Below are 22,906 nucleotides of genomic sequence, written 5' to 3'. Positions count from 1 at the left end.
ACTTGGCTCCACAGCATGGGCTGCTGTGATGCCGCAGGGAGCTCGTCTGGTGAGCATGTGCTCCCGCATGCCCAGCGGAAACCTCTGTACAAAAGCTCTGATGGTTTGATCAGACCGTGAGTGCTTTCACTCTGGGACCTTGCCTTGCCCAGCAACTACTGCTCTACGCTGGTCCTTGTCTTTTCAGGAAGAGGATGGATGGATGAATAGCATGCAGGGAAACCATCACTTGAGTGGCTCCAAGTGCTAATGAGATTAGAGGGTCTCTTAAACCGCCTGTTTTTGTTGTTATTTGTACTGGGGATTGAATCCAGGGGTGCTCTACCACTGAGCCACATCCCCAGCCCTTTTTAGTTTTTATTTCGAGACAGCAACTCACTGAATTGCTGAGGCTGGCCTCCAACTTGGAATCCTCCTTCCTCAGCCTCCTGAGTTGCTGGGATTACAGGTGTGTATTTTTAGTTTGTTTTTCACACAATGAAATTATTTAAACCTTTACCATGAAAAAATATATAGGACAAAAGTTACCAAAATCAGGGCTAGGGATGTAGCTCAGCAAAAGAGAGCTTGCCTAACACTGGGTTCCCTTTCCAGTACTACAAAAACAAACTAAAATGTTACCAAAATCAGGAGAGAGGACACACCATTGCAGAGCCTGCATAGATTAAATGGATGATGACATCATGAGCAGATGCATGCCAGAAGTTCTGACACTGATAATACACAGGAGAATCCTAGCACACACCATGCTTAGGCCCACTTGAGGGGGGAATACCCAGAATAGCTCTGTACCTACTAAATAAATTTCCAGTCAAAACCTTCCCACAATGGAAATATAAGGTCCAGGTGAAATCTACTGAACACTTAAAAAGAAGTAGCAATTCTACAGACTGTTCCAGCAAACAGAAGAGGGGACACTTACCAACTCATCTTGTAGGGTCAGAATCACCCCTGCATAAGAAGCAGATGATGACATGACTACAGGAGAAAACTACAGACCAATATCCTCATGTATCTAGATGTAAAAAGTTCTAAGTGAATCTTAGCAATATAGAAGGATGATAATGCCTCTTGACCAACAGAGCACATCCTGACACTGCAGTGTTGGTTGAACATAGGAAGCCAATCCACACATTTCCTGTTTTAAAGCAAACAAACGTCTCAGAAGATGCAGAAGAGCCTTGACAGACTTCAGTATCCAGTTGTGATGAAAAACTATCAAATCTGAAAAGCCTCTCACAGCATAAGGACAAGGGGGTGGCAGGTACACCGTTTGACACTGGCATTCAGCACACACTCTTCACGACAGCCCAGGAGTGGAACAGCCAGAGCTGTCGGTAATGAAGGAATGGGCAAAGTTACACCAGGGGTACTACTCATCCACAAGAAAGAACAGAGTACTGATCCCCACAACAGCACCGTTGACTGGAAGGTCTTGTGCTCCCTGAGCGAAGCTAGCAGGGATGTTGTGTGCTGTGTGGTCTGTTTATGTGACACGATGACACATGTCCTGTGTCGGCAAATCCACAGAAATGGGGTAGATTGGTGGTATTGGGATCTGGAGCAGGGAGTGGTGTGACCAGTGGACAAAGGATTTCTGTTGGGGTGGGAAGGTGTTAAGTAAGGTGATGGTCGCACAACTTTGTAGATATCTAAAACCTACTGAGTCAAGACTTTAAAAGGGTGATTCAGGGTATTGATCACACCTCAGTATAGATATCTTAATGCACAAGGAACAGACTCACAAATGATTTGAAGTGACCAGAGTGGAGATGCTCAGTCTGCCGGGGCACAGTGCCAGAAATGGGCCCAAGATGGAACAGGTATTTCACCAAAGAATATAACAGGCTGATTAAAAAGACGCTTGAGAATTGGTTACTAGAGAAATGAGCTTTAAAGCTACACTGAGGTGCTAACGTACTACAACAGCTCAAATTAAAAAGTCTGACTGCACATGAGCTTGGTAGGATGTCGAGGAGCTGGGACTCTGAAACACTGCTAGGGATATGTGAAGCTATTATCCCTCTGGAAAATCTGTTTCTTCAAACACGAAACCTGTGCTGACCCTGTGGTCCAGCCCTCCAGTTCCAAGATGGTCACTCAAGGGGAGCCCCAGAAGCACGTGTACACAGAGGGAAGGCATGGGGAACTTGTGGCCCAGCACTGTAGCATCCTTCTCAACAGAGGAAGGGATGGACTACTGATGCCATGGCCTGGACAGACCTCAAAACAGCCATGCCAACCACAGAGTGACTCAAGAGACCCATTGGCTGCTTCCACTGTCACAGAGGGAGAGCAGGTTGAACAGAGGAACCATAGGTAGATGGGGGTTGTCCAGCGTGAGTCACCAGGAAGGGCCGAGGAAGCCTGCAGGGTGGTTGTGTTCATTGTGGATGGTGGATATGATGTCACATTGGTCAGAAGAAGGCCCATGGCTCAGTGGTAGAGTGCGTACTGGTGTGAAGCCCTGGGCTCCATCCCCAGCACTCCATAGAAAAAAAAGACCAGATGGTACAGTTCCAGTTTGTTGTATGTCAGCCATACCTTAGTAAATGTGTAACAAAGGGAGAAAGGAAATTTAATAATCTAATAATCCCTTTCTACTGATGCTGGACACTGGGAACTTTGACTGCAGAAGGAAAATGAAGTCCAGTCTGGAGCACAGACACCAGGTGAAGTCTTTTCTGTGTCTCCTCTGGGGAAGAAAGGCCCAGCTCCTGCAAAAAAGTGTTGGGTGGCTTTCTGGAACAACAGAAAGCATGAGTTTTATTGGGTGCTTGCAGGCAGGGTGCAGGTACTCTGGCTCCAGCAGGGCACAGGCCCTGTCTGGGGGTGGATGACTGAAGCACAGTCACAGCTGTCGGGCCCTGAGCTGAGGCCCAGCTGGGTGTTTGTCTTCTGACCCTACTGTCTTGTCATCAGAAAAGGCTGTAGGATCATCTGACTCACCCACTTGATTGTAGTTGGCCAGGTCTTTGGAGTGGCGATTTGAATCATGGTCTCTGATTGTCACACAGCAGGAGCTGTGCCTGTAGTGGGAACTTCCTGTGCAGAGGTGCAGGTCAAGACTGCCCAGTTGCCATGGTGACACCCTGCTTAAAGGAGGTTCTATGCAAGGCACAGGATTACCAGTCTTGACCCTGAGTTCAGACACCAGCTGAGAATTATGAGCTCAAGTTGATAATTATAATTGGTTATGCAGTACTCTGACCTTCAGTTCTGCATGCTTTGAAGAAACTTTCTTACAGACAATCCTTTTGATAATAAAACCTATGTAATGAACATGCTGAGCTAGCTCTGGGTCATTGTTCCTCCATCAGAGGACAGTGTCCCCCATGATCCCAGCTTTCTCTGTATATGTTTGTCCTTTTATCAATTCCCCATCATCCCTCACTGGTTTTCTGAACTAACAGGCGTGCTTTGTTGCATCACACGACTACCTCTGTCAAGGTTACTCCAAGTGAATTTGAGGACTAAATAAAGACCCAGATGCAGAAAGTATCTTTTCTTTGGATTCAGTGACTACTCCTCAGCCACAGTTCCCTCAAAGGGGACAATGCAGGCAAGAAAGAGAGCAAGGAGCACGTGCTGAACCCTTTTATTGGGGAGAAGCCATTCAAATGAGGTAGGGGTCATGTTTCAGGGAGTTGAGTCTAGCTTCATGATGTCTTGCTGTCAACAGGTTGACTGACATCTAGGAAGGCCACGCCCATCTCGTGTGGGGATCATAGACAGAGCCAGTAAAAATATGCATATGTTGCCCACCCAAACAGAGGGGCATTGTTGGTTCAGTCCACTCTATGCATTCAATGCTCATAGTTCACACACACACACACACACACACAGTGCCCTTTTTTACTGAAGAATTATAGCCATGTAATTTTTTATAAAACTCTTGTTTTCTTTTGTTTGTTTTGGTACCAAGGATTGAACCCAGAGGTACTAGACCACTGAGCCACATTCCCCAGTTCTCACTGAGTTGCTTAGTACCTTGCTTTTGCTAAGGCTGAACTTCGTGATCATCCTGCCTTAGCCTCCCAAGCTGCTAGGATTACAGGCATGCACCACCGCACCCAGGAAAACTCTTTTTTTTTTAAATTCTATATTTTTGAGCTTGCTGTGACCTTCATGGACATTAATTCCAGGGAGATAACCAGACTGGATGATGAGGGGATGGAGAAAAGACAGACACATAAATAGAGAAAAATCTGGGGCTTGGTGGTTCAGCCAAACTCTGATGGAGAAAGACTGACCATGACCAGTCTCAACATGTTTATTATTAAGTTTTATTGGAGCAAGGGTGCTTGTAGGAAAGTTTCTTCAAAGCAAGTAGAGCGAAGCTCATAAGTAAGAACAGCCCAGTTATGGTTACCAGTTTGCACCCATAACTTTCTGCCTGCAGAGAGCTGGCATCTACAACTCCAGGTTAAGAACCAAATAGCCCTGTGGCTGGCACAGAATCTCCTATCGAACAGGGAGGGTGTCAACATAGCAACTGGGATATCTCAATCAGAACTTTCATACCAAGAGCTCTCCAGAGGGGCATTGTCTCTGGCAGAGGACATTTTCAAAACCCATGATTCAGGGGCTGGGGATATTTCTTAGTTGGTAGAATGCTTGCCTCAAATGCACAAGGCCCTGGGTTCAATTTCCAGTACCGCCAAAAAAAAAAAAAAAAAAAGATTCAGTCTCTGCTCCTAACATGAGCTCATGGTTTTATGGAGAATTCACATTTGATCTTGCACACCTATGTGGGAGGCCATCCTCGCATGTGATTTGAATTACCTCCCTGGCTAGGTGAGAGGCATTTAGACACAGCTGTGTTAGAGCTTTCCCCACCCTTTTCCAGGTCCAAGGGCTTGTCCGTGCAGAGTCGTGCCTGGCCACTGCCCTGAAGATCCAATCGTCGCCTCTGACCTTGGGATGTGACCCCCCTTAACCTTCATTGGATGGGATTTTCCCTTGAATTTTTTGTTTCCCAATAAAAGCCCACTCCCTGGCGTATTCTTTCTCTCTAGTCTCTTCTGTAAACCTCACCACCACATTAGGTGGCTGGAGGCGGGAGCTAGGAGAAGCCATCCCGGAGTGGTATTAAAGGTAATAAGAGTCTTGTCTCTTTAATTTAAAACTCCCTAGCATTTACTCATGAATCAAACCTTCTTTCATGAAGCCAGCGCTGGTCACATGGCAGAAGTGGTGCCCAGAAGTGAGGTGTGAGTAAATTGACTAGGTTGAGTTAGGGAGTGCACTATAGAAATACGGAATTTGTGACATTTTTAGGATCGTGGAAGTACCAGGCAGTTTTTGGAGAGAAGGAATGTTAAAAAATTTTAAAAATGGGAAATTCAACTTCTACTGTTAAAGACATGTATTTGACTATTTTAGAGACAATAATTAATCAGAAGGAAAAGCAAGTTAAAAAGACTCAGTTGCTATAATTCTTAAAGGTTGTAGGTGAATTTTGCCTTTGGTTTTGTGACCAAGATTCACCAAATTTACATACATGGGACAAATTAGGAAGGAAATTACATAAAATTTGCCTTTCTAATAAATTACCTGGAGGGGCTGGGGATGTGGCTCAAGCGGTAGCGCGCTCGCCCGGGTTCGATCCTCAGCACCACATACAAACAAAGATGTTTGTCCGCCGAAAACTAAAACAATAAATATTTAAAAAAAATAAATAAAGTAAATTACCTGGAAACTTTGAAAGTATACAAAAGGTTTGGCCTGCATTAGAGACCTGTCTTTTTGATTATATGGGTCATAGTCAGTGGCCCCCTGAAGATCTATTGAAAGGTATTCAGAGAGCCATTAAGTCTATTCAAATGGAAAAATTGCCTGAGGCTAAGAAAACTCCTTTCATCTAAGCCAGCTAAAAACTAAGACAAATTATATTCAAACAAAAATCCTCAGGGCAAAACCGAAAGTAAAAAACTTAGCCTTGCCTGAACTAAACCAGAGTAATCCTGAGGAAGACCATAGAGAGGAGGCCTCCGGGAGGATAGAAGGTCCTTCTCCCAGAGAGGAAAATCCGGAAGAGATTCATAGAAAGAAAGTCCTACTCCTCCACATGGGGTACAAGCCCAGATTCAACATGGCGACAGGGGAGAATCTACAGAGGAATTGCAGTCTGAGGGAGAGGAATCGGATAATGAAATACAGGATTTACCAGGGAATTTCAACAGGCTGTGCTTATCAGCACCTGCCCCAGCCATTGTCTGTTAAAAGGACGAATTTTAACAGATACTCTGAGCTGGCAATGACTTTTCTTACTCCATTCCAGTGGGGAATTAGGAAGGCACAGGAAGCTGGGGAAGATACTAGAGAATTTCAACTCTTCCCAGTTTTTGAACAGGTTAATGATCAAGACCAGCATGTTCGTGTCCACGTGGTAATTCCTTTTAAAACTATTAAAGAGTTAAAAGCCTGCGAGGTCTACTGTCCAAATTCACCATTTGTGCAGAGCTTGCTTGAGACTATTTGCTCTCAACCACTCCCTCAACTTTCCACCACCAGGGCTTGCTTGAGTGGGGGGGATTTTCTACTTTGGAGGTCATACTGGACAGACTTTTGTTCCAAGCAAGCAGAAAGGAATCAGACAAGATCTCCAAACACCCATGGACATGTTTTTATCAACAGGTGAATTTATTGATTTGGAAAGGCAGCTAAATTATAATATATTTCTGTGTACGATCAGATTACAACCTGTGCAAAGTGTGCCTGGAGACAGATTGCCTCCAGGGACCAATCTAACTTAGTTCTGACTAAAGTTAAACAAGGTGCCAATGAGCTTTATTCTGATTTTGTAGCGCGACTCTATAAACTGCAAACTGTTCCATTGGCAATCCAGGTGCTTGTGAGTTTATTGTTAAGCAATTGGCATTTGAAAATGCAAATAAATGTTGTCAGGATGTTCTCAGACCCCATAGAAAAAAGGGCCCAGTTTCAGAATTTATTCGCTTGTGTTCTGATATTGATCCAGCCCATTTACAAACAATTACGCTCTCCGTGACTTTAAAACAAACTCTGCAGCCCCAAGAATTAGTACACAGACCCCGCAGGAGATGCTTTCATTGTGGGGAGAGCGGTCATTACTCGTAATGCTCATAATTTTAAGCTCAGTGCTCCCTCTGCTGTTGGTTGCAGATATTACAGGGTTGAAGACCACATGGCGGACCAAGATGGCGCTGATCAGCCCGCCTTCTTGCCTGGTAGGAAGACAAAAAACTTCCAGTCGGCCATCCCCAGGCCGAAAAAACAGGGGAACCAGGAGGAAGGTCACGCAATTTAACATCATCACTGCATGGGAGCCGCCATTTTTACTGGAGCGAATTTCACAGACAGTTTCTTTACGACCCTCAATGACAATTGAATTAAATCCGGAATTAGCTCCTATAAGAGATAACTTTCCTGATGCATATATTATTCAATTTATGGATGATATATTATTGGCTCATGCTAATCCAGAAGTACTTTCGGAAATTTTTACTCAGAGGCTTCACTTACAGCAATGGGTTTGTGCATTGCTCCTCAAAAGATACAAAAGATGCCTCTCTTTCAATATTTAGGTCAGATAATTCAAGGACATACAATCCTTCCTCAAAATCTACAGATAAAAGTTAAGGAATTACATACCCTTAATGATTTTCAAAAATTATTAGGAGATATTAATTGGCTGAGGCCATCCTTAAAACTGACTACTTTTGATTTAAGTCCTTTATTTCAGATATATTCAGATTTCAGAGATCCTTCTCCAACCTCTCCACATGAGCTGACAATAGCGGCTAGAACAGCTTTTTAAAAGGTTGAAAGTGCAATTAAAAATGCACAGCTTACTAGAATTAATCCTAAAGAACTAGTGAATTTATTAATATTTTTAACTGTGCATACCCCAACAGGAGCAATATGGCAAAGATTGGGAATTATTGAGTAGATTCATTTAGCCCACTCTCCCCAAAAGACATTAATTCCTTTTCATGACTCTATTGCTCAATTAGTAATTAAAGGTAGAATGAGAGTTTTACAATTAATTGGATCTGAACCTGATATTATAATTATTCCATTTTCTGTTCATCAAAATAATTGGCTTTTTCAAGCTTCTAGTTTATGGCAAATAGCTTTTGCTGATTTTCCTGGTCAGATAGAAAGTCATTACCCTCGTGATAAAATTATTCAATTTGCATCAATAACACCACTTATTTTTCCAATGATTGTACGTGCCGAGCCCATAGATGGAGCCCTATTGGTGTTCACTGATGGTTCAAGCTCAGATAAAGCAGGTTTTTATAGCCATGTTCACACATAGGTAATACAAACCTCACATACTCTGCCAAAGAGCAGAGCTACAAGCTCTCATTTGTGCCTTAAATTACTTTACAAATGAGCCTATTAATATTTATTCTGACAGCTTATATGCAGTCAGAGTTACCAAAAATATTGAAACTTCAGTTATTGGATATACCTCATCATAAGAGCTATTTAAATTATTTCATAATCTACAAAAGGAGATGCAAATACGAAAATACCCATGTTTCATAGGACACATATGAGCTCACACTAATCTTCCAGGACCTTTAACTTCAGGTAATGACAAAATTGATAAATTAGTAGCTGTTTGTCAACAGATGTCTCCATATAATTGTGCACAAGCTTCACATTCCTTACATCATCAAAATGCTTCTAGCTTATGTAAAAAAATTAATATTACCAGACAACAAGCTCGTCAAATTGTAAATCACTGCCCTAAGTGTGTTATACACACTCCATCTCTGCTATCGGGTAAATACCCATGGATTAAAACCAAATCAAATATGGCAAATGGATGTAACTCATATTCCTCAATTTGGTAAACAGTGTTATGTACATGTAATAGTTGATACACATTCCAGATTTATTTTTGCCACAGCATGTACAAAAGAAAATACTCAACATGTAATTTCTCACTGCCAAGCAGCCTTTGCTGTGTTAGGATGCCCTTTACAGATTAAAACAGATAATGCACCAGCTTATGTAAGCTCTTCTTTTCAACAGTTTTGCCAAGAGTTTCAAATTGACATAAAACAGAAATTCCTTATAATCCCCAAGGTCAAGCCATTGTGGAACGAGCTCATCTATCTATTAAGCTGCAGTTACAAAAATTAAAAGAGGGGAATAGGTTTATGACTCCCCAAAATAGCCTCAACCATGCCTTGTTTGTTTTAAATTTTTAAAATTGTGACGCAGAAGGTCACACTGCAGCTGAGAGGCATATGTCTTCCGCAGCAACAGGCCCTTTAGGTAGAGTTTTGTGGAAAGACTTACAGACTGGTCAATGGAAAGGCCCAGATGCAGTGATTATGTGGGGCAGAGGTCATGCTTGTATTTTTCCAGAAGGGGATTTTCGTCCTATCTGGGTGCCTGAATGCGCAATCAGACATGGAAGAGATAGAACCGAGATTCAAGCAACTGAAAATCGACCCAGAGAAGCCTCCACTCAAAAGGAAGAGATATCAAACAAGGATGAAGAGGAACCCACATGTCCCAGCTGAAAAGCTGATCTCATGGGAAGACGTGAAGAAGCTGACAACACACGCTTCGCGAATAATTTGACTCCTAGGAAGGAATAAGACCCCATTGATGATGGTAGCTACAGTGATTGTCCTGGAGGGCTGTCAGGTAAAAGGGAGTCAAGCAGACACTTACTGGACATATTTCCCAGATCCACCCCTGGTACATCCAGCTGTGTGGACTGGAGAATCTATTCCAGTGTTTACTAATGACTCATTCATGATGGAAGGATTTACAGATACTCCTATTACTCCCAGTCATGTGACTAGATTTAATTATTCTGGCTACAGTGACCAATTACCTTTGTGTTGGTCTCACAATAAACATGCTGGCTGTCTGAGTATCATTTGAGGAAAAGACAGCGGTTGGGAGACCTAGACTGACTAATTATTCTATTTATGGAGACTTAAAACCTTATACTAGATCAGTGATTAAAATGGGACTTTCCCATAACAAACCAGTCATTTCTGCAAAACCTCCACAAATAACTCACTGTCCAAATAGTTCTACGATTGAGATTGGCACCTTTCCTAGATGGATAGATTGTGTAAATACCCTTCCAGTACAACATAAGGTGTCTAAAGATAGTGGGTATATTTTAGACTGGTCTCCAAAAATTGATAAAGACAATTATTAAAAAATTCTGCTATGACACCTGCAGGATTTGTTAGTAAAATTTTGACTTACAGTGAGGGAGGTATTCAAAAAGATGTTTGGCACTTAATTCCTGCCTCAGAATTCTTACATTTTACAGACAAACCTTTACCAAAATTTGTTGGCAAGAGCTGTAAGGAGGGATCTTGCTATGGCTTATGAGCCTGTGTCCGATCTCCTTACGTTTTGATTATTGGAAATGTAAAAGTTAAATGGATAGATGACAGGTATGTTGTAACATGTAACAGATGTAACCTAACCAATTGTATTACTAGGTATAATAGAGGAAAAGGAGTGCTGATACTTCATCAGCCCTCTTTTGTTTTATTGCCTGCTAATATTTCAGAGCCATGGTATGCTGATGCTGGTTTCCAAGTCTTACAGCAAATTCATACCCAGCTAGTGATACCTAGACGTGCCATTGGAATTATAATTGTGGGAGTTATGGCCTTGGTTTCTTTCATTGCATCCACTGTCACAGCCTCAATAACTTTGTCTCAAGATATTCAACATGCAAAATTTATTTATTTTTAATTTTTTAAAAATATTTATTTTTTAGTTGTAGTTGGACCAATACCTTTATTTTATTTTATTTATTTTTTTATGTGGTGCTGAGGATTGAACCCAGGGCCTTGCACGTGCTAGGCGAGCACTATACAGCTGAGCCACAGCCCAGCCCCGTAAAATTTCTTAATAATTTAGCCCAAAATACTTCCAAGGCTCTGTGCAATCAAGTAAATATTGATGAGAGGATTGAGACTAAGTTAAACTCCTTAGAGGCGACTGTTATAAATATAGGTAATGAACTTTCAGCTTTAAAGTTTAAAGAAAGGCTTAAATGCCACACAAGTTATAAATATGTGTGTGTTATAGCTGCCAAGTACAATGCTTCTCTCTGGGATTGGGAGAAGGTTAAGAACCATTTGTTGGGTATTTGGCAAAATAATAATAATAGCTTGAATCTTTTGGAACTCCATCATCATATCCAAGATATTCAAAATAATAGAGCTGATTTTTTGGATCCTTCTTCTTTGGCTAATCAAATATTGAAGAAATTAAATGGATTTAACCCTGGAAATATTCTTAAACACTCGGCCTGGTACATTATTGGATTGTTCTCTTTGCTGTTAATTTTTTGTGTGTGTTGTAATTATAGGATGGCGAGTCTTCAGAGCGAGAGTGCAAAGGCTCGAGAGAGTAAATCATTGCCTGCTTTTTAAAAGAAAAAAGGGGGAATATGTGGGAGGCCATCCTCGCACGTGATTTGAGTTACCTCTTTGGCTGGGTGAGAGGTCCTTAGACACAGCTGTGTTAGAGCTTTCCCCACCCTTTTCCACGTCCAAGGGCTTGTCCGTGTAGAGGTGTGCCTGGCCACTGCCCTGAAGACCCAATTGTCGCCCCTGACCTTGGGATGCTGCCCCCCTTAACCTTCATTGGATGGGATTTTCCCTTGAATTTTTTGTTCCCCAATAAAAGCCCACTCCTTGGCGTGTTCTCCCTCTTTCGATAGCCTCTTCTGTAAACCTCGCCACCGCATTAGGTGGCTGGAGGCGGGAGCTAGGAGAAGCTGTCCTGGAGTGGTATTAAAGGTAATAAGAGTCTTGTCTCTTTAATTTAAAACTCCCTAGCATTTACTCATGAATCAAACCTTCTTTCTTGAAGCCAGCACTGGTCGCGTGGCGGACACCTAAATTAATGTATTTTTCTGATCAGTCTTATCTAACTGTAGAGATTTTTACACTCTTTGTTCAGAGACCAGTTTTTCAACAGTTGACTCTCAAATATATTAGAAAATTTCTTCTTACAAAATCCTAAGGAGAGGGGCTGGAGTTGTGGCTCAGTGGTTGAGTGCTCATCTAGCATGAGCAAAGTCCTGGGTTCGATCCTCAGCATCACATAAAAATAAGATAGCGGTATTGTGTCCAACTACAACTAAAATATTTTTTAAAAAATTCCTAAGGAGGACATACACATGATGATGTTGGGATTAAGTCTGGTAGTCATCAAGGATATATAGCTGGATACCTGAACCTTTTTTTTTAATATTAATTTTTAGGTGTAGATGGACACACTACAATGCCTTTATTTTTATGTGGTACTCAGGATCGAACCCAGGTCCCGCCCATGCTAGGCAAGCGCTCTACCGCTGAGCCACAATCCCAGCACCTCTGAACCTTTGATTTCAGTGTCCATACCAAGGGGTATGGACAGCTCTGCAGTATCTATCAGACTTTACACCTGACAGTTCCACTGTACAGACCTACCATATATTTAAGTCATAATGTAAAAGTCTGAAAGGCTCTATTTTAATTTTTTTTAAGAGAGAGAAGTTTTTTAATATTTATTTTTTAGTTTTTTGGTGGACACAACATCTTTATTTTATTTTTATGTAGTGCTGAGGTGCCTCAGTCTGGCTGGGCACAAATCACGAGCCACTCAAGCAGGAACAAACTTTATTTCCGAACTCCCCCGAATGCCACCCACGTGGTCCTTCCAGCGACCACACACCAACCGGAACTCCCCAACCAGAACTCCCTCCACCGGAACTCCACCAACCAACGCGAATCTTCAGGAATCCCCACGAGAGCTCAACCGGAACTCAACAGAAACTCCGAGAGAACCCAAAAATCATCATCTTAATGGCTTGCTGGTGTCACCTCTCAACCACTACTTCTGGCAAAATGCCAGGGGCCATTCCAAATCGGCTGTGGCTCTCAACACTGAGGATCAAACCCAGCGCCCCACACATGCCAGGCAAGCGAGTTACCACTTGAGCCACATCCCCAGCCCTCTATTTTAATTTTTAATGGGTTAAATCTAACAGAGGCTTTAATAAACATCTGTAACATTGCCTCCTATCTATGGAGCTCCACTTAACAAAGAGTTATAAAACAGACTTATGTATGAGTGCACACCTGTGTATTGTATTGTTTCTACATACCTGCTTGTGTCCATATATTATGTTTGTGGTATCAAAATCGACATATAAATAAATGAGAACTCATAAATTAAATTTCAAGTGTATTGGCTCCAAGTACCTTTTAATTCATGTGGCTTAAAAAAGAAGTTAAATTAAGTAAACAGATTAAAATTATTAACTCACAAATTTTCCTAGGTGGTCAGACAATAAAGTATTGGTTTCTATATAATGTCTAAAATGAGCTGGGGTGGCCAAGGCCCCCTGACTCAGCTCCACATGGCAACATGGATCAGATGGCCAGCTCCATGAAGCAGGTGCCCAACCTGCTGCCCAAGGTGCTGAGCTGGAGCAGGGTCAGCATGTCCTGCTGGGGGTGGCAGAGCACAAGAGCTTCTAGGGGACTCAGACGGTCAGTATCAGTAAGGCCATTAATACTCAGGAAGTGGCTGTAAAGGGAAAACAGGCCAAAATATCATCCTGGGCACCCACAATGAGAAAGGAGCTTAAACCTGGTCTGTGATCAGTCTGCTGCCCCTCTACAGAAACGCCATGCTCTGCTGGAAGTTTGGCCATGTGTTCCACAATGGAACACTTCTCCATGATGGACACCCTAGTGTCCCGAAGGACTCTCTAAGATAAAATGAATTGAGTAACATGAGCAGGATGTGGGTGCCACCAGAGCAAGGGGTATGGACAGCTCTGCAGTATCTACCTCAAACTGCTGAGAATGAGATGGAGTACCATGTCAAGAACCCCTGGTTCCCATAAACCTTCAGATGAACAACCAACATCTGGACAAGCCTGGAGAAAGTGACATCAACAACTTTTTCCAGCTAACAGTGGAGATGTTTTGCTATCTGGAGTGTGAACTGAACCTCTTCCAAACTGTGTTCAACTCCCTGGATGGGTCCCCACAGGGCAGTGCTGCCTCACCCTGAGGATCTGCATCTATCCCTCCCTCCCACTCTGCCCTTCTGAGTGCTACTTTCATCTTTGCCTGTTACTCCTGCGTGCCCTGCTTAATTCTTTGCTCAGGACACCAAGGACCTGGAACCCCACTGGATGCCCCGTAGATGACAGAAGGCTCATAGGCACACCCACCTGGTACACTCATGCAAGGCCCTCAGGTGTCAGGCCACAGACAGGAACTAGATGGGTGCCAGGGCCCAGAGGAGGAGGGGGCCTCGTTGCCTAAATGGGGACAGTTGCAGTTTGGGAAAATGAGAAAGTTCTGGAGACAGACATTGAGGATGGCTGCACCACACTGCACATACTTAACACCACCAAACCACACTTAGGAAGAGTTAAGATGGTAAGTTTTATGTTACATATATTTTACCGTAATTAAAAAGTTCCTCTGACTGTGGAAACTGGACCCCAGCGGCTGGTCACAAGCAGACAACAAGGAGGACCAGCAGCTAGGGGCCTGGGGAGGAGACCTGGTGGACTCTATGGTGGAGCTGGTAGGACATCTGAAGGACCATAGCAAGTTTTAGTGGAGCATCCCAAGGATGCAGCTGCCCTTTGAGGGGTGAATACTGTGGGCAGGCTACTTTGCATGATCTTGAGGGGCAACAGTGGTGGATGCACACCCACTAAGCTGTTCTCCAGTGCAGGTGTCCAGAGACCAGTGGACATGAACCTGAGGTGGGGACAGAGGCCCTGGCTGCTCACTGCATGACCTTCACAGCCAACCTAATAAGGTCACAGAGGGTGGGCTAGGTGGAGAAGAGGCCCAGGGTCCAGCTTTGGGGAAAAGTCATGAAAAGGTGGGGGTAAAGGGATAGCCCAGAGGCAGGCCAGTATGTGAGGGCAGGGAGAGGACAGAGGCGACCAGAGTGGGCTCCAGAGAGAAAGGAGAACATGGACAGTGTAGAGAGGCGCTGCGGGCAAGGGCGCGGGAAGGCTTGTGTGGCCTGGTAGGCAGGAAACCGCAGCCTGCTTGCGGAATTGCACAGCAAGGCGCAGGAGGGCCGCTGGGGCCTTGGAGGTCAGGGGCCAGCAGGGACAAGGAGCGTGTGTGGTGCCCAGGACCCTGCAGCCCCAGGGCGGTAGACGTGCATCTTCCCGCCGGTGTCCAGCGTGTGTGCGGAGCTGGCATGTTGGCTGGATCCTGGGAGGAAACAGGCCCCGAGGTGCAGACCTCAGGGCGGAAAAAGTGGGAAGGGTGCACTATCAAGCCCAGGAAGGATGCCAGCTTTGGGGATCCCCTCCCCACTACCCAGCCTGCTTGGACCAGGCGACAACGCTGCTGGCAAGGCACCGCCGCCTGAGGTCTAGCCCGAGCCTTGCTTCTGGGGGAGGCCAGGACCTGGCTGGGGACACGGTGACAGGGGTAGATCACAAGTCCAAGGCACCGTGCGGCCGACCGGTTGAGAAAGGCCTCTGCCACGAGGCTCTCGGGACACCCCTGGCCTGTCACCTGCGTGGACTCACAAGTGCGCGCTTGCTGGCAGACGCCAAGGCGTCCGGGAAACCGAGTTCCCCCGCCCCGCGCGGGCCCTGCCTGCGTTTCCGGAAAGCCGGGTGCGGCGTCCCCACCAAGCACCGCTAGGTCCAGGGGCACCAGGCCTCCCGCATCCTCGCGCAGGGTGAGGACACCCGCGTCTGGCCGGCCATCTGACCGCAGGGGATGCAGGGGTCGCGACTCCGTGGGGGTCGAGGCACCCTCCAGGGGAAGGGCTCTGCTGTCCGCCGGGCCCGGCGACCGAGGTCGCACTCCTCGGCGCCACGCCGGCCGCTAGCAGCGCCAGGTTGAGTCCCGCAATCCGCGCGTTCAAGGGGGGACGGCACCGAGAGGCCAAGCGACCACCCGGGTGGCACAGCGGGGAGGCGTGGCCAGGCTCTCGGCTCCTGCGGGGTCGCCGCCAGAAGGCCCGGGGACCCGCGAGTGTGCCTCCGCCCCGCCCGCGCGCAGGGACCCCGGGTCGGGCCCCCGCGGGCCGCGGCGCCCACCTGCTCTCACCCGGGGCCTCGGGACCCGGCCCGGCAGCCCCGCAGCCAGGGTGAGCCGGGCCCGCGCCGCGCGGTCCCGGGGTTCCCATGACGACGACGGCGGAGGCCCGGGCGGGGTCGGGTCGGACGCATGCGCGCGCGCGCCGGACGGAGCGTCTTCCCCAGTCGCCCGCTTCTAGTCGCGGGGTCCCCGAACCGCGGTAGGGGCGGGCGGGGCGGCGGGCCGGGCTCTCGGGGCCGGGGCGGCGGGGCCGGGGGCGCGGCCGGGGCGGGGACCTGCGGAAGACGTTGACCCTGCGCTCGCTGCAGGGCGGCCCGGGCTCCTCCTCGGCCATGGCCCCCCCGCCCGCGTGCCGGTCCCTGCTGTCGCCGCTGTCGCTGCTGCTGCTGCTGCTGAGCCTGGCGCTGCTGGGCGCCCGTGCCGAGCCCGCCGCCGGGAGCGTCGTCCCCGCGCAGAGTAGGTGGCCGCGGAGGGTCGCACCGGGCGGCGGCGGAGCCCCGGGGCGCGCGGGAGGCCCCGCCCCGCCTTTGTTCCCGGGAGCGGGTCCGCCCCGTGGGAGGGGAGGGGACCCTCGTGCTCGGGTGGGACCTCGGCTGGGGGGGGAACCCTGCAGCGGTGACGCCGGCCCGGGCCCCCAGGCCGCCCGTGCGTGGACTGCCACGCGTTCGAGTTCATGCAGCGCGCCCTGCAGGACCTGCGGAAGACGGCGCGCAGCCTGGACGCGCGGGTGAGCCGCGGGGCTTGGGGGCGGGGCCGGGCTGGGTGCGGGTCTCGGCCTCGTCCTGTGGCGTGCTGAGGCAGACTGGCCCACCAGGAAGGCCAGCCCTCATCCAGGATCCCCAGGTGGGGGACGGCCTGGGGAAGCTGAGGTCGGGGAAGAGAGTGCTGGAGTGGGCGGGATGGGAGGTCAGGTCGGGCTGGGTGGTTTGGGGATGATGCCTGCACTGGACTCTCAGGGATGCCCTCTAGGGCACGAACAGGGATCCCTCAGGTCCTGGGGCTCAACCAAGGGAACTACTAATTGGAAGGAGGAAGAATTCCTGGAAGTAGAGAGAAGGGGAGACCCACCACCCACAAGCCCCGGCGCCTTCTCCTGCACAAGCGCAGAGGGCCCACTGGAGGCCCAGCGTGCCCCACACCCCAGCCCGGAGCTGGATTCTTGGAAGGAACTGTCCCCACCTTTGGGGGCTACAGTGGGAGGTGCAGGACAAAGAAGCCCTGAGTGGGCAGCTTTGAAGAAGATAGGGAGTAGCTCCTAGTAGAAGACTAGGAGGTGGCTCCCAGCAGCCCCCAGTGGAAGGCAACAGAGGACTGGGGTGGAGCTGAGGCAAAGGAGCAGCCAGGGTGTCGGGCAGTACCGGGGGGCGGAGAAACCAGGAGTCGGAGGACCCCTGGACTGTAGTCAGTGAGGGGAGATGGTCAGTGGGGACTACTTACATGGCTTCTCCTTGCTTTGCAGACAGAGACCCTCCTGCTGCAGGCCGAGCGCCGAGCCCTGTGTGCTTGCTGGCCAGCTGGGCGCTGAAGACTCTCTGCCAGAGCTAATCCCTTTCAATAAACGCCTGCCCCCACACTCGTGTCCTGTCTCCTGCTCTGGCCACCAAAGCCCTGTGCCACCCCCAGGAGCCCTGGTTGGGCCCTTCGTTTTCCCAGATGTTCCAGGCGGGAGGGGCCCTTCTGGTTCATGTCCCGATAGCACCAGTGCTGAGAGGTGGACAGCACATCTGTCCATACTCACGGACCCACACCCACAAGCATCTGGTACCTGTCTGGGTCCTGCCTGCCTGGCCAGCCTGCCCTTTTTAGAGGCCAGAGGATTGGAAACTGGCCTGACCTCCCTGAGTTCCCAGAGGAGATGCCCCAGGGCAGATCCCCCCAAGGCTTGTCTGCACGGGAGTGGGGTGGCTAGAGTTGGGGGCTCCCTGAGGCTGAGCTGGCAGGCTCCAGAGCCTGGGGCTACTGGGAGAGGGAGGTGGATTGGGCAGTGCTGGGTACTCCAGAGCATCGTAGGGAACGCCCAGGTAGCCACCATTCATCCCAGGTGGGGTAGCTGGCCCGTCTGGGGCTCCAGTTCCCTGGCTACCGCTGCCTGGGTACAGCACTGGGCGCCTGTGCCGCTGACTCGGGAGCGTGGCACATGCGCAGGAGATTGTGGTTCACCAGCCCCACCTCTGGGCCTGCCCGGGTGTTTTTACTGCCTCTGCTGAGGATGTACGCCTGGATCCTCCTCAGTACTCCTGCCCTGGCCTCCAGACCGCTGACCTGTGCTGGAAGGGCCTGGCGGTACCTGGCCTGCAGCCTCTAGGGCCTCAGGTAACCAGCCCCATGGAGGAGCTCACACGGTGGTGAGGAGACACGGATGTCCATGAAAACCCTACAGCAGGCCAGGGAGAGACGGTACTGAGGCCGTGGCAGGCCTTGGGCCTCTGCTGGCCTTCACCCCTTCCTGGGCCGTGCGGTGCCTGCCAGGCTGTGGAGGCCAGGCTGTGCTGCCATTGGTGGGCCTCCATTAGTGTAAGGGAGGCTGGGAGTGCAGCGTGTCCCGTCTGGGTTGCCAGGTTTATCAACTCAAATACAGGAATGAGGACATCACTTCTGGTGTATGTATTTCCCATGTTCATTCAAAATTCAGACTTAACCGGGTGTCCAGTTTTATGGGCAGCCATTAGCCCCGGTACAAACTGACCTCTCACTAAAAGAGACGGGAATGACTAAGAGGGTGTTGCAGGGTGCTCTCTGGGGAGATGCCCTGTGTGACAAACAGCTGGGGCACAGGGCCAGGGGGCTTGTGGGCCTGTTCCTGTCTTGCCAGCAGGGGGCTCCGGTGGCAGGGAGCTGGAGCAGGAGGTGGTCAGTGGTTAGGAGGAAGGGGGGGGGTGCAGGGGCAGGGAGCCACCTTGGAGCCTTGCGGGGCTCTGAGCAAGTAGACGAGGTAGGTTTGAGCAGGGTGCTTCTGGCTGCTGTAGAGAGTGATCTCTGCAAGGACAGAATGGCCCTGTGAGGGGCTGGGGCTGGGCAGCTGGCCACAGGCAGGATCAGAAGCTGTTGGGTCTCAGATGTATTTGAAAATGGAGCCAATGGGGTTTGGAGTGGGGAGGGAGGAGGCCAGGGCAACCCTTGAGCTCTGGAGGCCACCAGACTGGTACACGTGCATGAGCGGCCAGAGAGGGAAGGTTGGAGTAGATAGGCTGGCCGAGATCTGGGTGGCCGAGTGTGGACAGAGGAGAGACGTGGAGAGGCTGGGAGATGAGATGACTCCCGGAGCGGAGGAAGAGGCCTGAGGTGCATCCCAGACGGAGGGCAAGGGCTCTGGGCAGAGGGAGGGCTGGGGTGTTACCTGCTGCTGAGGGGAAGCTCCAAGGCCACACCACAGGATCTGGCAACGCTGGTCACTGGTGACCTTGACCAAAGACAGGCTCAGTCAAAGGTGCCGAAGGCCTGACCTTAGCCTCTTGAAAGGAGCACAGGTGGAGGGAGCCCACTTGACGTGTGGTCAGGGCCAGTGGTGTGGTCTGTCCTGGGGTCTCCGACAGCTCTCCCGCCTGCCTGGGCTCACGCACCTGTGACGTCTGCAGGGAGAGAGGGCCCACAGCAGGGCCACGCCGTGCGGCTTTTTGTGAGTCATCTTTTGTTTTCCTGGACTTTGTTTTTGCCTTACTTGCTCCATAACACGCCCTTCTGGCCTCCTCACACTGTCCAGCGTCAGGTGGTCCCTGTGCATGCAGGGCATCTGCTCGTGCTCCGCTGGGTCCTTCCACTCTTGTCCTGGTGTGGAAGACCCCTGTCCTCCCAGCTGCCTGTTTCCCCGCAGACTTGTAAAAATGTGTGGCAAGGAAACTTCCTGCACCTGCTGGCATGTCCACCTCAGGACCTTGGTACCTGCTGGACTGCTTTCTCTCCACCAAGTCACCGCCTTGGCCTCTGTGACTGTTCACTCCTCAGTCTCTTATCTCTGCTGGCCTTTCTTGGTCAGGTTTGTCCCTAAGAGATAGTAGTGTGTTCGTCTCTGCAGGTTGTAAAGCCCAGGAGGGTGAGGCTGATCTGGCCAGGGCCCAGCATGGGCCGGTGGGTGACTCTCAGGAGCCTGGCCCTCTCCCACCCTTCCCCTGGAGGCGGTCTTTCTGCCCCAGGGTGAGAAGGTGATAGGGTGCATTTTGCAAGCAAGGTCCCAGGCACAGGTAATCTGCAGTCAAGGCCCTTTAGCTGGGGAAATGATTGGTTTTGCTGTTGTCTTCCCTGCTTTTGCCTGGTTTGTGGTACCCTTGTTAGAGCACACTGGGACTCTGGACTGGCCCTCTTTTCCCTCTCTGGTCTTCCTGTCTCCTGATCTTCAGATTCTACTTTCTAAAAAACCCCTGGCCTTCCCCAGCCTCCCGATCGCCTCTGTTTGGGCCGGTGCCAGCCTTATTCATTGCAAGGCCTCCCGTGGTCGAAGGCACTGGCCACTTTCCATCTTTGGTTCACACCCCCTCCCTGCCTCACTCCTCTACCTCCCCACAGACCCGCAAGCATGCTGGGCGGGCCGCACCTTTGTCCAAGCGACCCAGCCAGGGTGCCCTCCTTGCTTCAGCCTCTGGGATCTGGGTGGGGACTCTTTGCCCCTGCCCATCTGCTTGGCTCTGAGGCCGTAATAGGCTGCAGAGGATCTGGGCAGGTGAACTCCCCACAGGTGTGGGCATGGCAGCAGTCTTGGATGAGAGGGTCCTATGGAAGCACAGGGCAGGGGAGTGGGCAGCGGCAGGGCCCTGCCAGAGCCAACGAGTCTGGGTTTCTGCCTCTGTTTTCTCATCTGTGAAATGGGGACAGGCACCAGCTTCCCCCACCGCCTTGGGGGAGGAAACTGGGGCTCAGCCAGGACAGGGACTGCTCCTTCGCAAGCCCTCGCCTGCTCTTAGCTGGTTCTGGCGCATTACAGTGCCCTATGGGGGTGGGGCAGGGGGTTGCTGCAACAAGGCTTCCGGGGTCACATGGTTACAGGGGACTTGGGGAAGGGGCTGGGGGTGCAGTCAGGCCAGCTGGAGGGAGGGACCTTTTGCAGATGACAAAACTAGAGACCCACCAAGGGCACCAGGCCTCATCTCTGTCCTTGGACCTCTCATGGACAGCAGAACAGAGGTAGCCTCAGACTAAGGGTGCAGGGGTCAAGAGTGGAGACTGGACCACTTTGTTCTGAGGTCACCTAAGGTCTCAGGGCCCCTTCATACCCAAGTCTGGAGCCTCAGCTGGGCCCTGTCCAGCAGCTCCTGGAGAGGGCCTTGCCTCTCCCTTTTCTTGGCCCTCACCAGAAGCGCGTTCCCCCAGTGCCCGTCTTCACTTCCTCCAGTCCTCTGATGCTTCCAGGAGTAGCAGTCCCCCACTCTCCACAGTGCTGACCCCTGGCAGGCTGACCCACTCTTCCTGCAGTCTACCTGGCCAACCTCAGGACACTCAGAGGGGCCCGGTGGCTGGCCTGGGGCCTTGGTAGGTGCTCAGGAACCCTAAAGGGGTCGATGAGTGAGACGGTAGAGATTTCCGGTGACTCCTTTGCCTGTTCTGGAAAGGTCACAGCCGGGCCCAGACAAGTCCTCGGGTTTTGGAAACGTGCAGGCTTGGTGTTGTCCTCCCCACACCAGGGTCCTTGCACGGGTGGCCAGGGCCAGTGAGCCAATTAACCTCTCTCTCCCACTCCCACGTTCCACCCACGGTCGGGCCCCAAGGGGACCTCGGCTAGAGGCCCCCACTCCACAGCGCAACGCAGGCTGAGGATCCTTGGCCTGAAGTCCCAGGCCTATCCTCAACCCGCGGGAGTGGGGAACTCTGCTTGGGATTGCCCTTAGGGGTGACATAGGGGAGGGTGCAGAGCAGCTCAGGGCTGGGTTCGGGGAGCGCTGAGCATTGGGCCTGCGACCACCGGTTCCCCCACTAGAACCCCAGGTCTCCGAGCCCAGCCTGCTGCGTCTGCAGGTCCTGCTCCCGGGTCCACGAGAACGCGGCCTAGAGCGGAGAGCCCCCGCGGCACCTGCACCGGTGCCACGGGGCGCATGCGCGGGCCGCAGGAGGGCGGGGGCCAGGCCGGGAGGGGTCCCGAAGGCTCTGCACCCGCGCGTCCGCTGCGGGAATCGGGTGTCTGAGTTGGGTTCTGCCTGCGCCGGGCTCGGCGGGGCTGCAGGTGGCGTGGGCATCTCGCAAGCTGGGGCTGCGCCCCCACTCCCCCAGCCCGTGACGCCCCGGCCGCAGGTTCCGGGGCGCCGGGCCCGTAGGAGCCGCGGCGCCCCTCCCCGAGATCTCGGCCGGTCACCGCCTTCAGACAAAGGGATGGAGATGCTTCCGTGACTGCGCCCAGCGGCCGTGGAGGAGGAGGACGCGGTGCTGCGGTCACCGCGGCCCGCACCGAGCCGCGGCTGCGGGAGCGCAGGGGGCGGGGCGGGAGGCTCCCGTCACACGCTCGCCACTCGCCGGGCCCCGACCGCCCCCGAGCCCGGAACGCCTAGCCCAGGCCGCCGCCGCCGCGCGCCCCGGGCCCTGCGCGAGTCTGCCCGGCCGCGCCGTCGTGCCCCGCCGACCGCCGCGCAGCGCCCCAGTGTGCCACCCGGCGGGCGCGGAGGCGGTGTCTGCTCCCACCCCCGAGATCACATGGTGACCCTCGGCAGCCAATGCAGTGGACGCTAGGACCCTGCGGGACCCCGGGCGCCGCGACTGCACCCGCGCCGCTGCATTATAAATACTTCTCCAAAATGCGGCGCAGCTCCCTGCGCGCGCCCCGGCCGCCCGCCGCCTCCGCCCCGCGCCCCTGAGCCGCCGCCGCCGCCGCCGCCGCCGCCGCCGCGGGTCCGAGGGCGCCGCGCCCTTGC

The 22,906-nt window shown here is 51.1% G+C and overlaps 1 protein-coding gene across 3 annotated transcripts; it reads left to right on the top strand.

Moving 5' to 3' along the window:
* Positions 1–15,572: 15,572 nt before the first annotated feature.
* Nicol1 (NELL2 interacting cell ontogeny regulator 1) lies at positions 15,573–17,649 on the top strand. 3 transcript variants are annotated; one of them, XM_046423905.2, is made up of 5 exons: positions 15,573–15,711; positions 16,385–16,532; positions 16,715–16,803; positions 17,105–17,276; positions 17,536–17,649. In XM_046423905.2, the coding sequence occupies exons 2-5, from the start codon at positions 16,409–16,411 to the stop codon at positions 17,619–17,621; spliced, it is 471 nt and encodes a 156-aa protein (XP_046279861.1). In that variant the 5' UTR covers positions 15,573–15,711; positions 16,385–16,408; the 3' UTR covers positions 17,622–17,649. The 3 variants fall into 3 exon arrangements, with proteins under 3 accessions (XP_046279861.1, XP_046279859.1, XP_046279860.1); XM_046423903.2 differs by lacking the exon at positions 15,573–15,711 and adding an exon at positions 16,111–16,275; XM_046423904.1 differs by lacking the exons at positions 15,573–15,711; positions 17,105–17,276 and adding an exon at positions 16,151–16,275.
* Positions 17,650–22,906: the final 5,257 nt, after the last annotated feature.

This window comes from Marmota monax, unplaced genomic scaffold (genome assembly GCF_021218885.2).
Source record: "Marmota monax isolate L192 unplaced genomic scaffold, Marmota_monax_Labrador192_F-V1.1 WCK01_AAM20220418_F8-fsc00009, whole genome shotgun sequence".
NCBI lineage: Eukaryota > Metazoa > Chordata > Mammalia > Rodentia > Sciuridae > Marmota > Marmota monax.
Note: the sequence above shows the minus strand (reverse complement) of the source record. Positions and strands in the feature narration are given on the sequence as shown.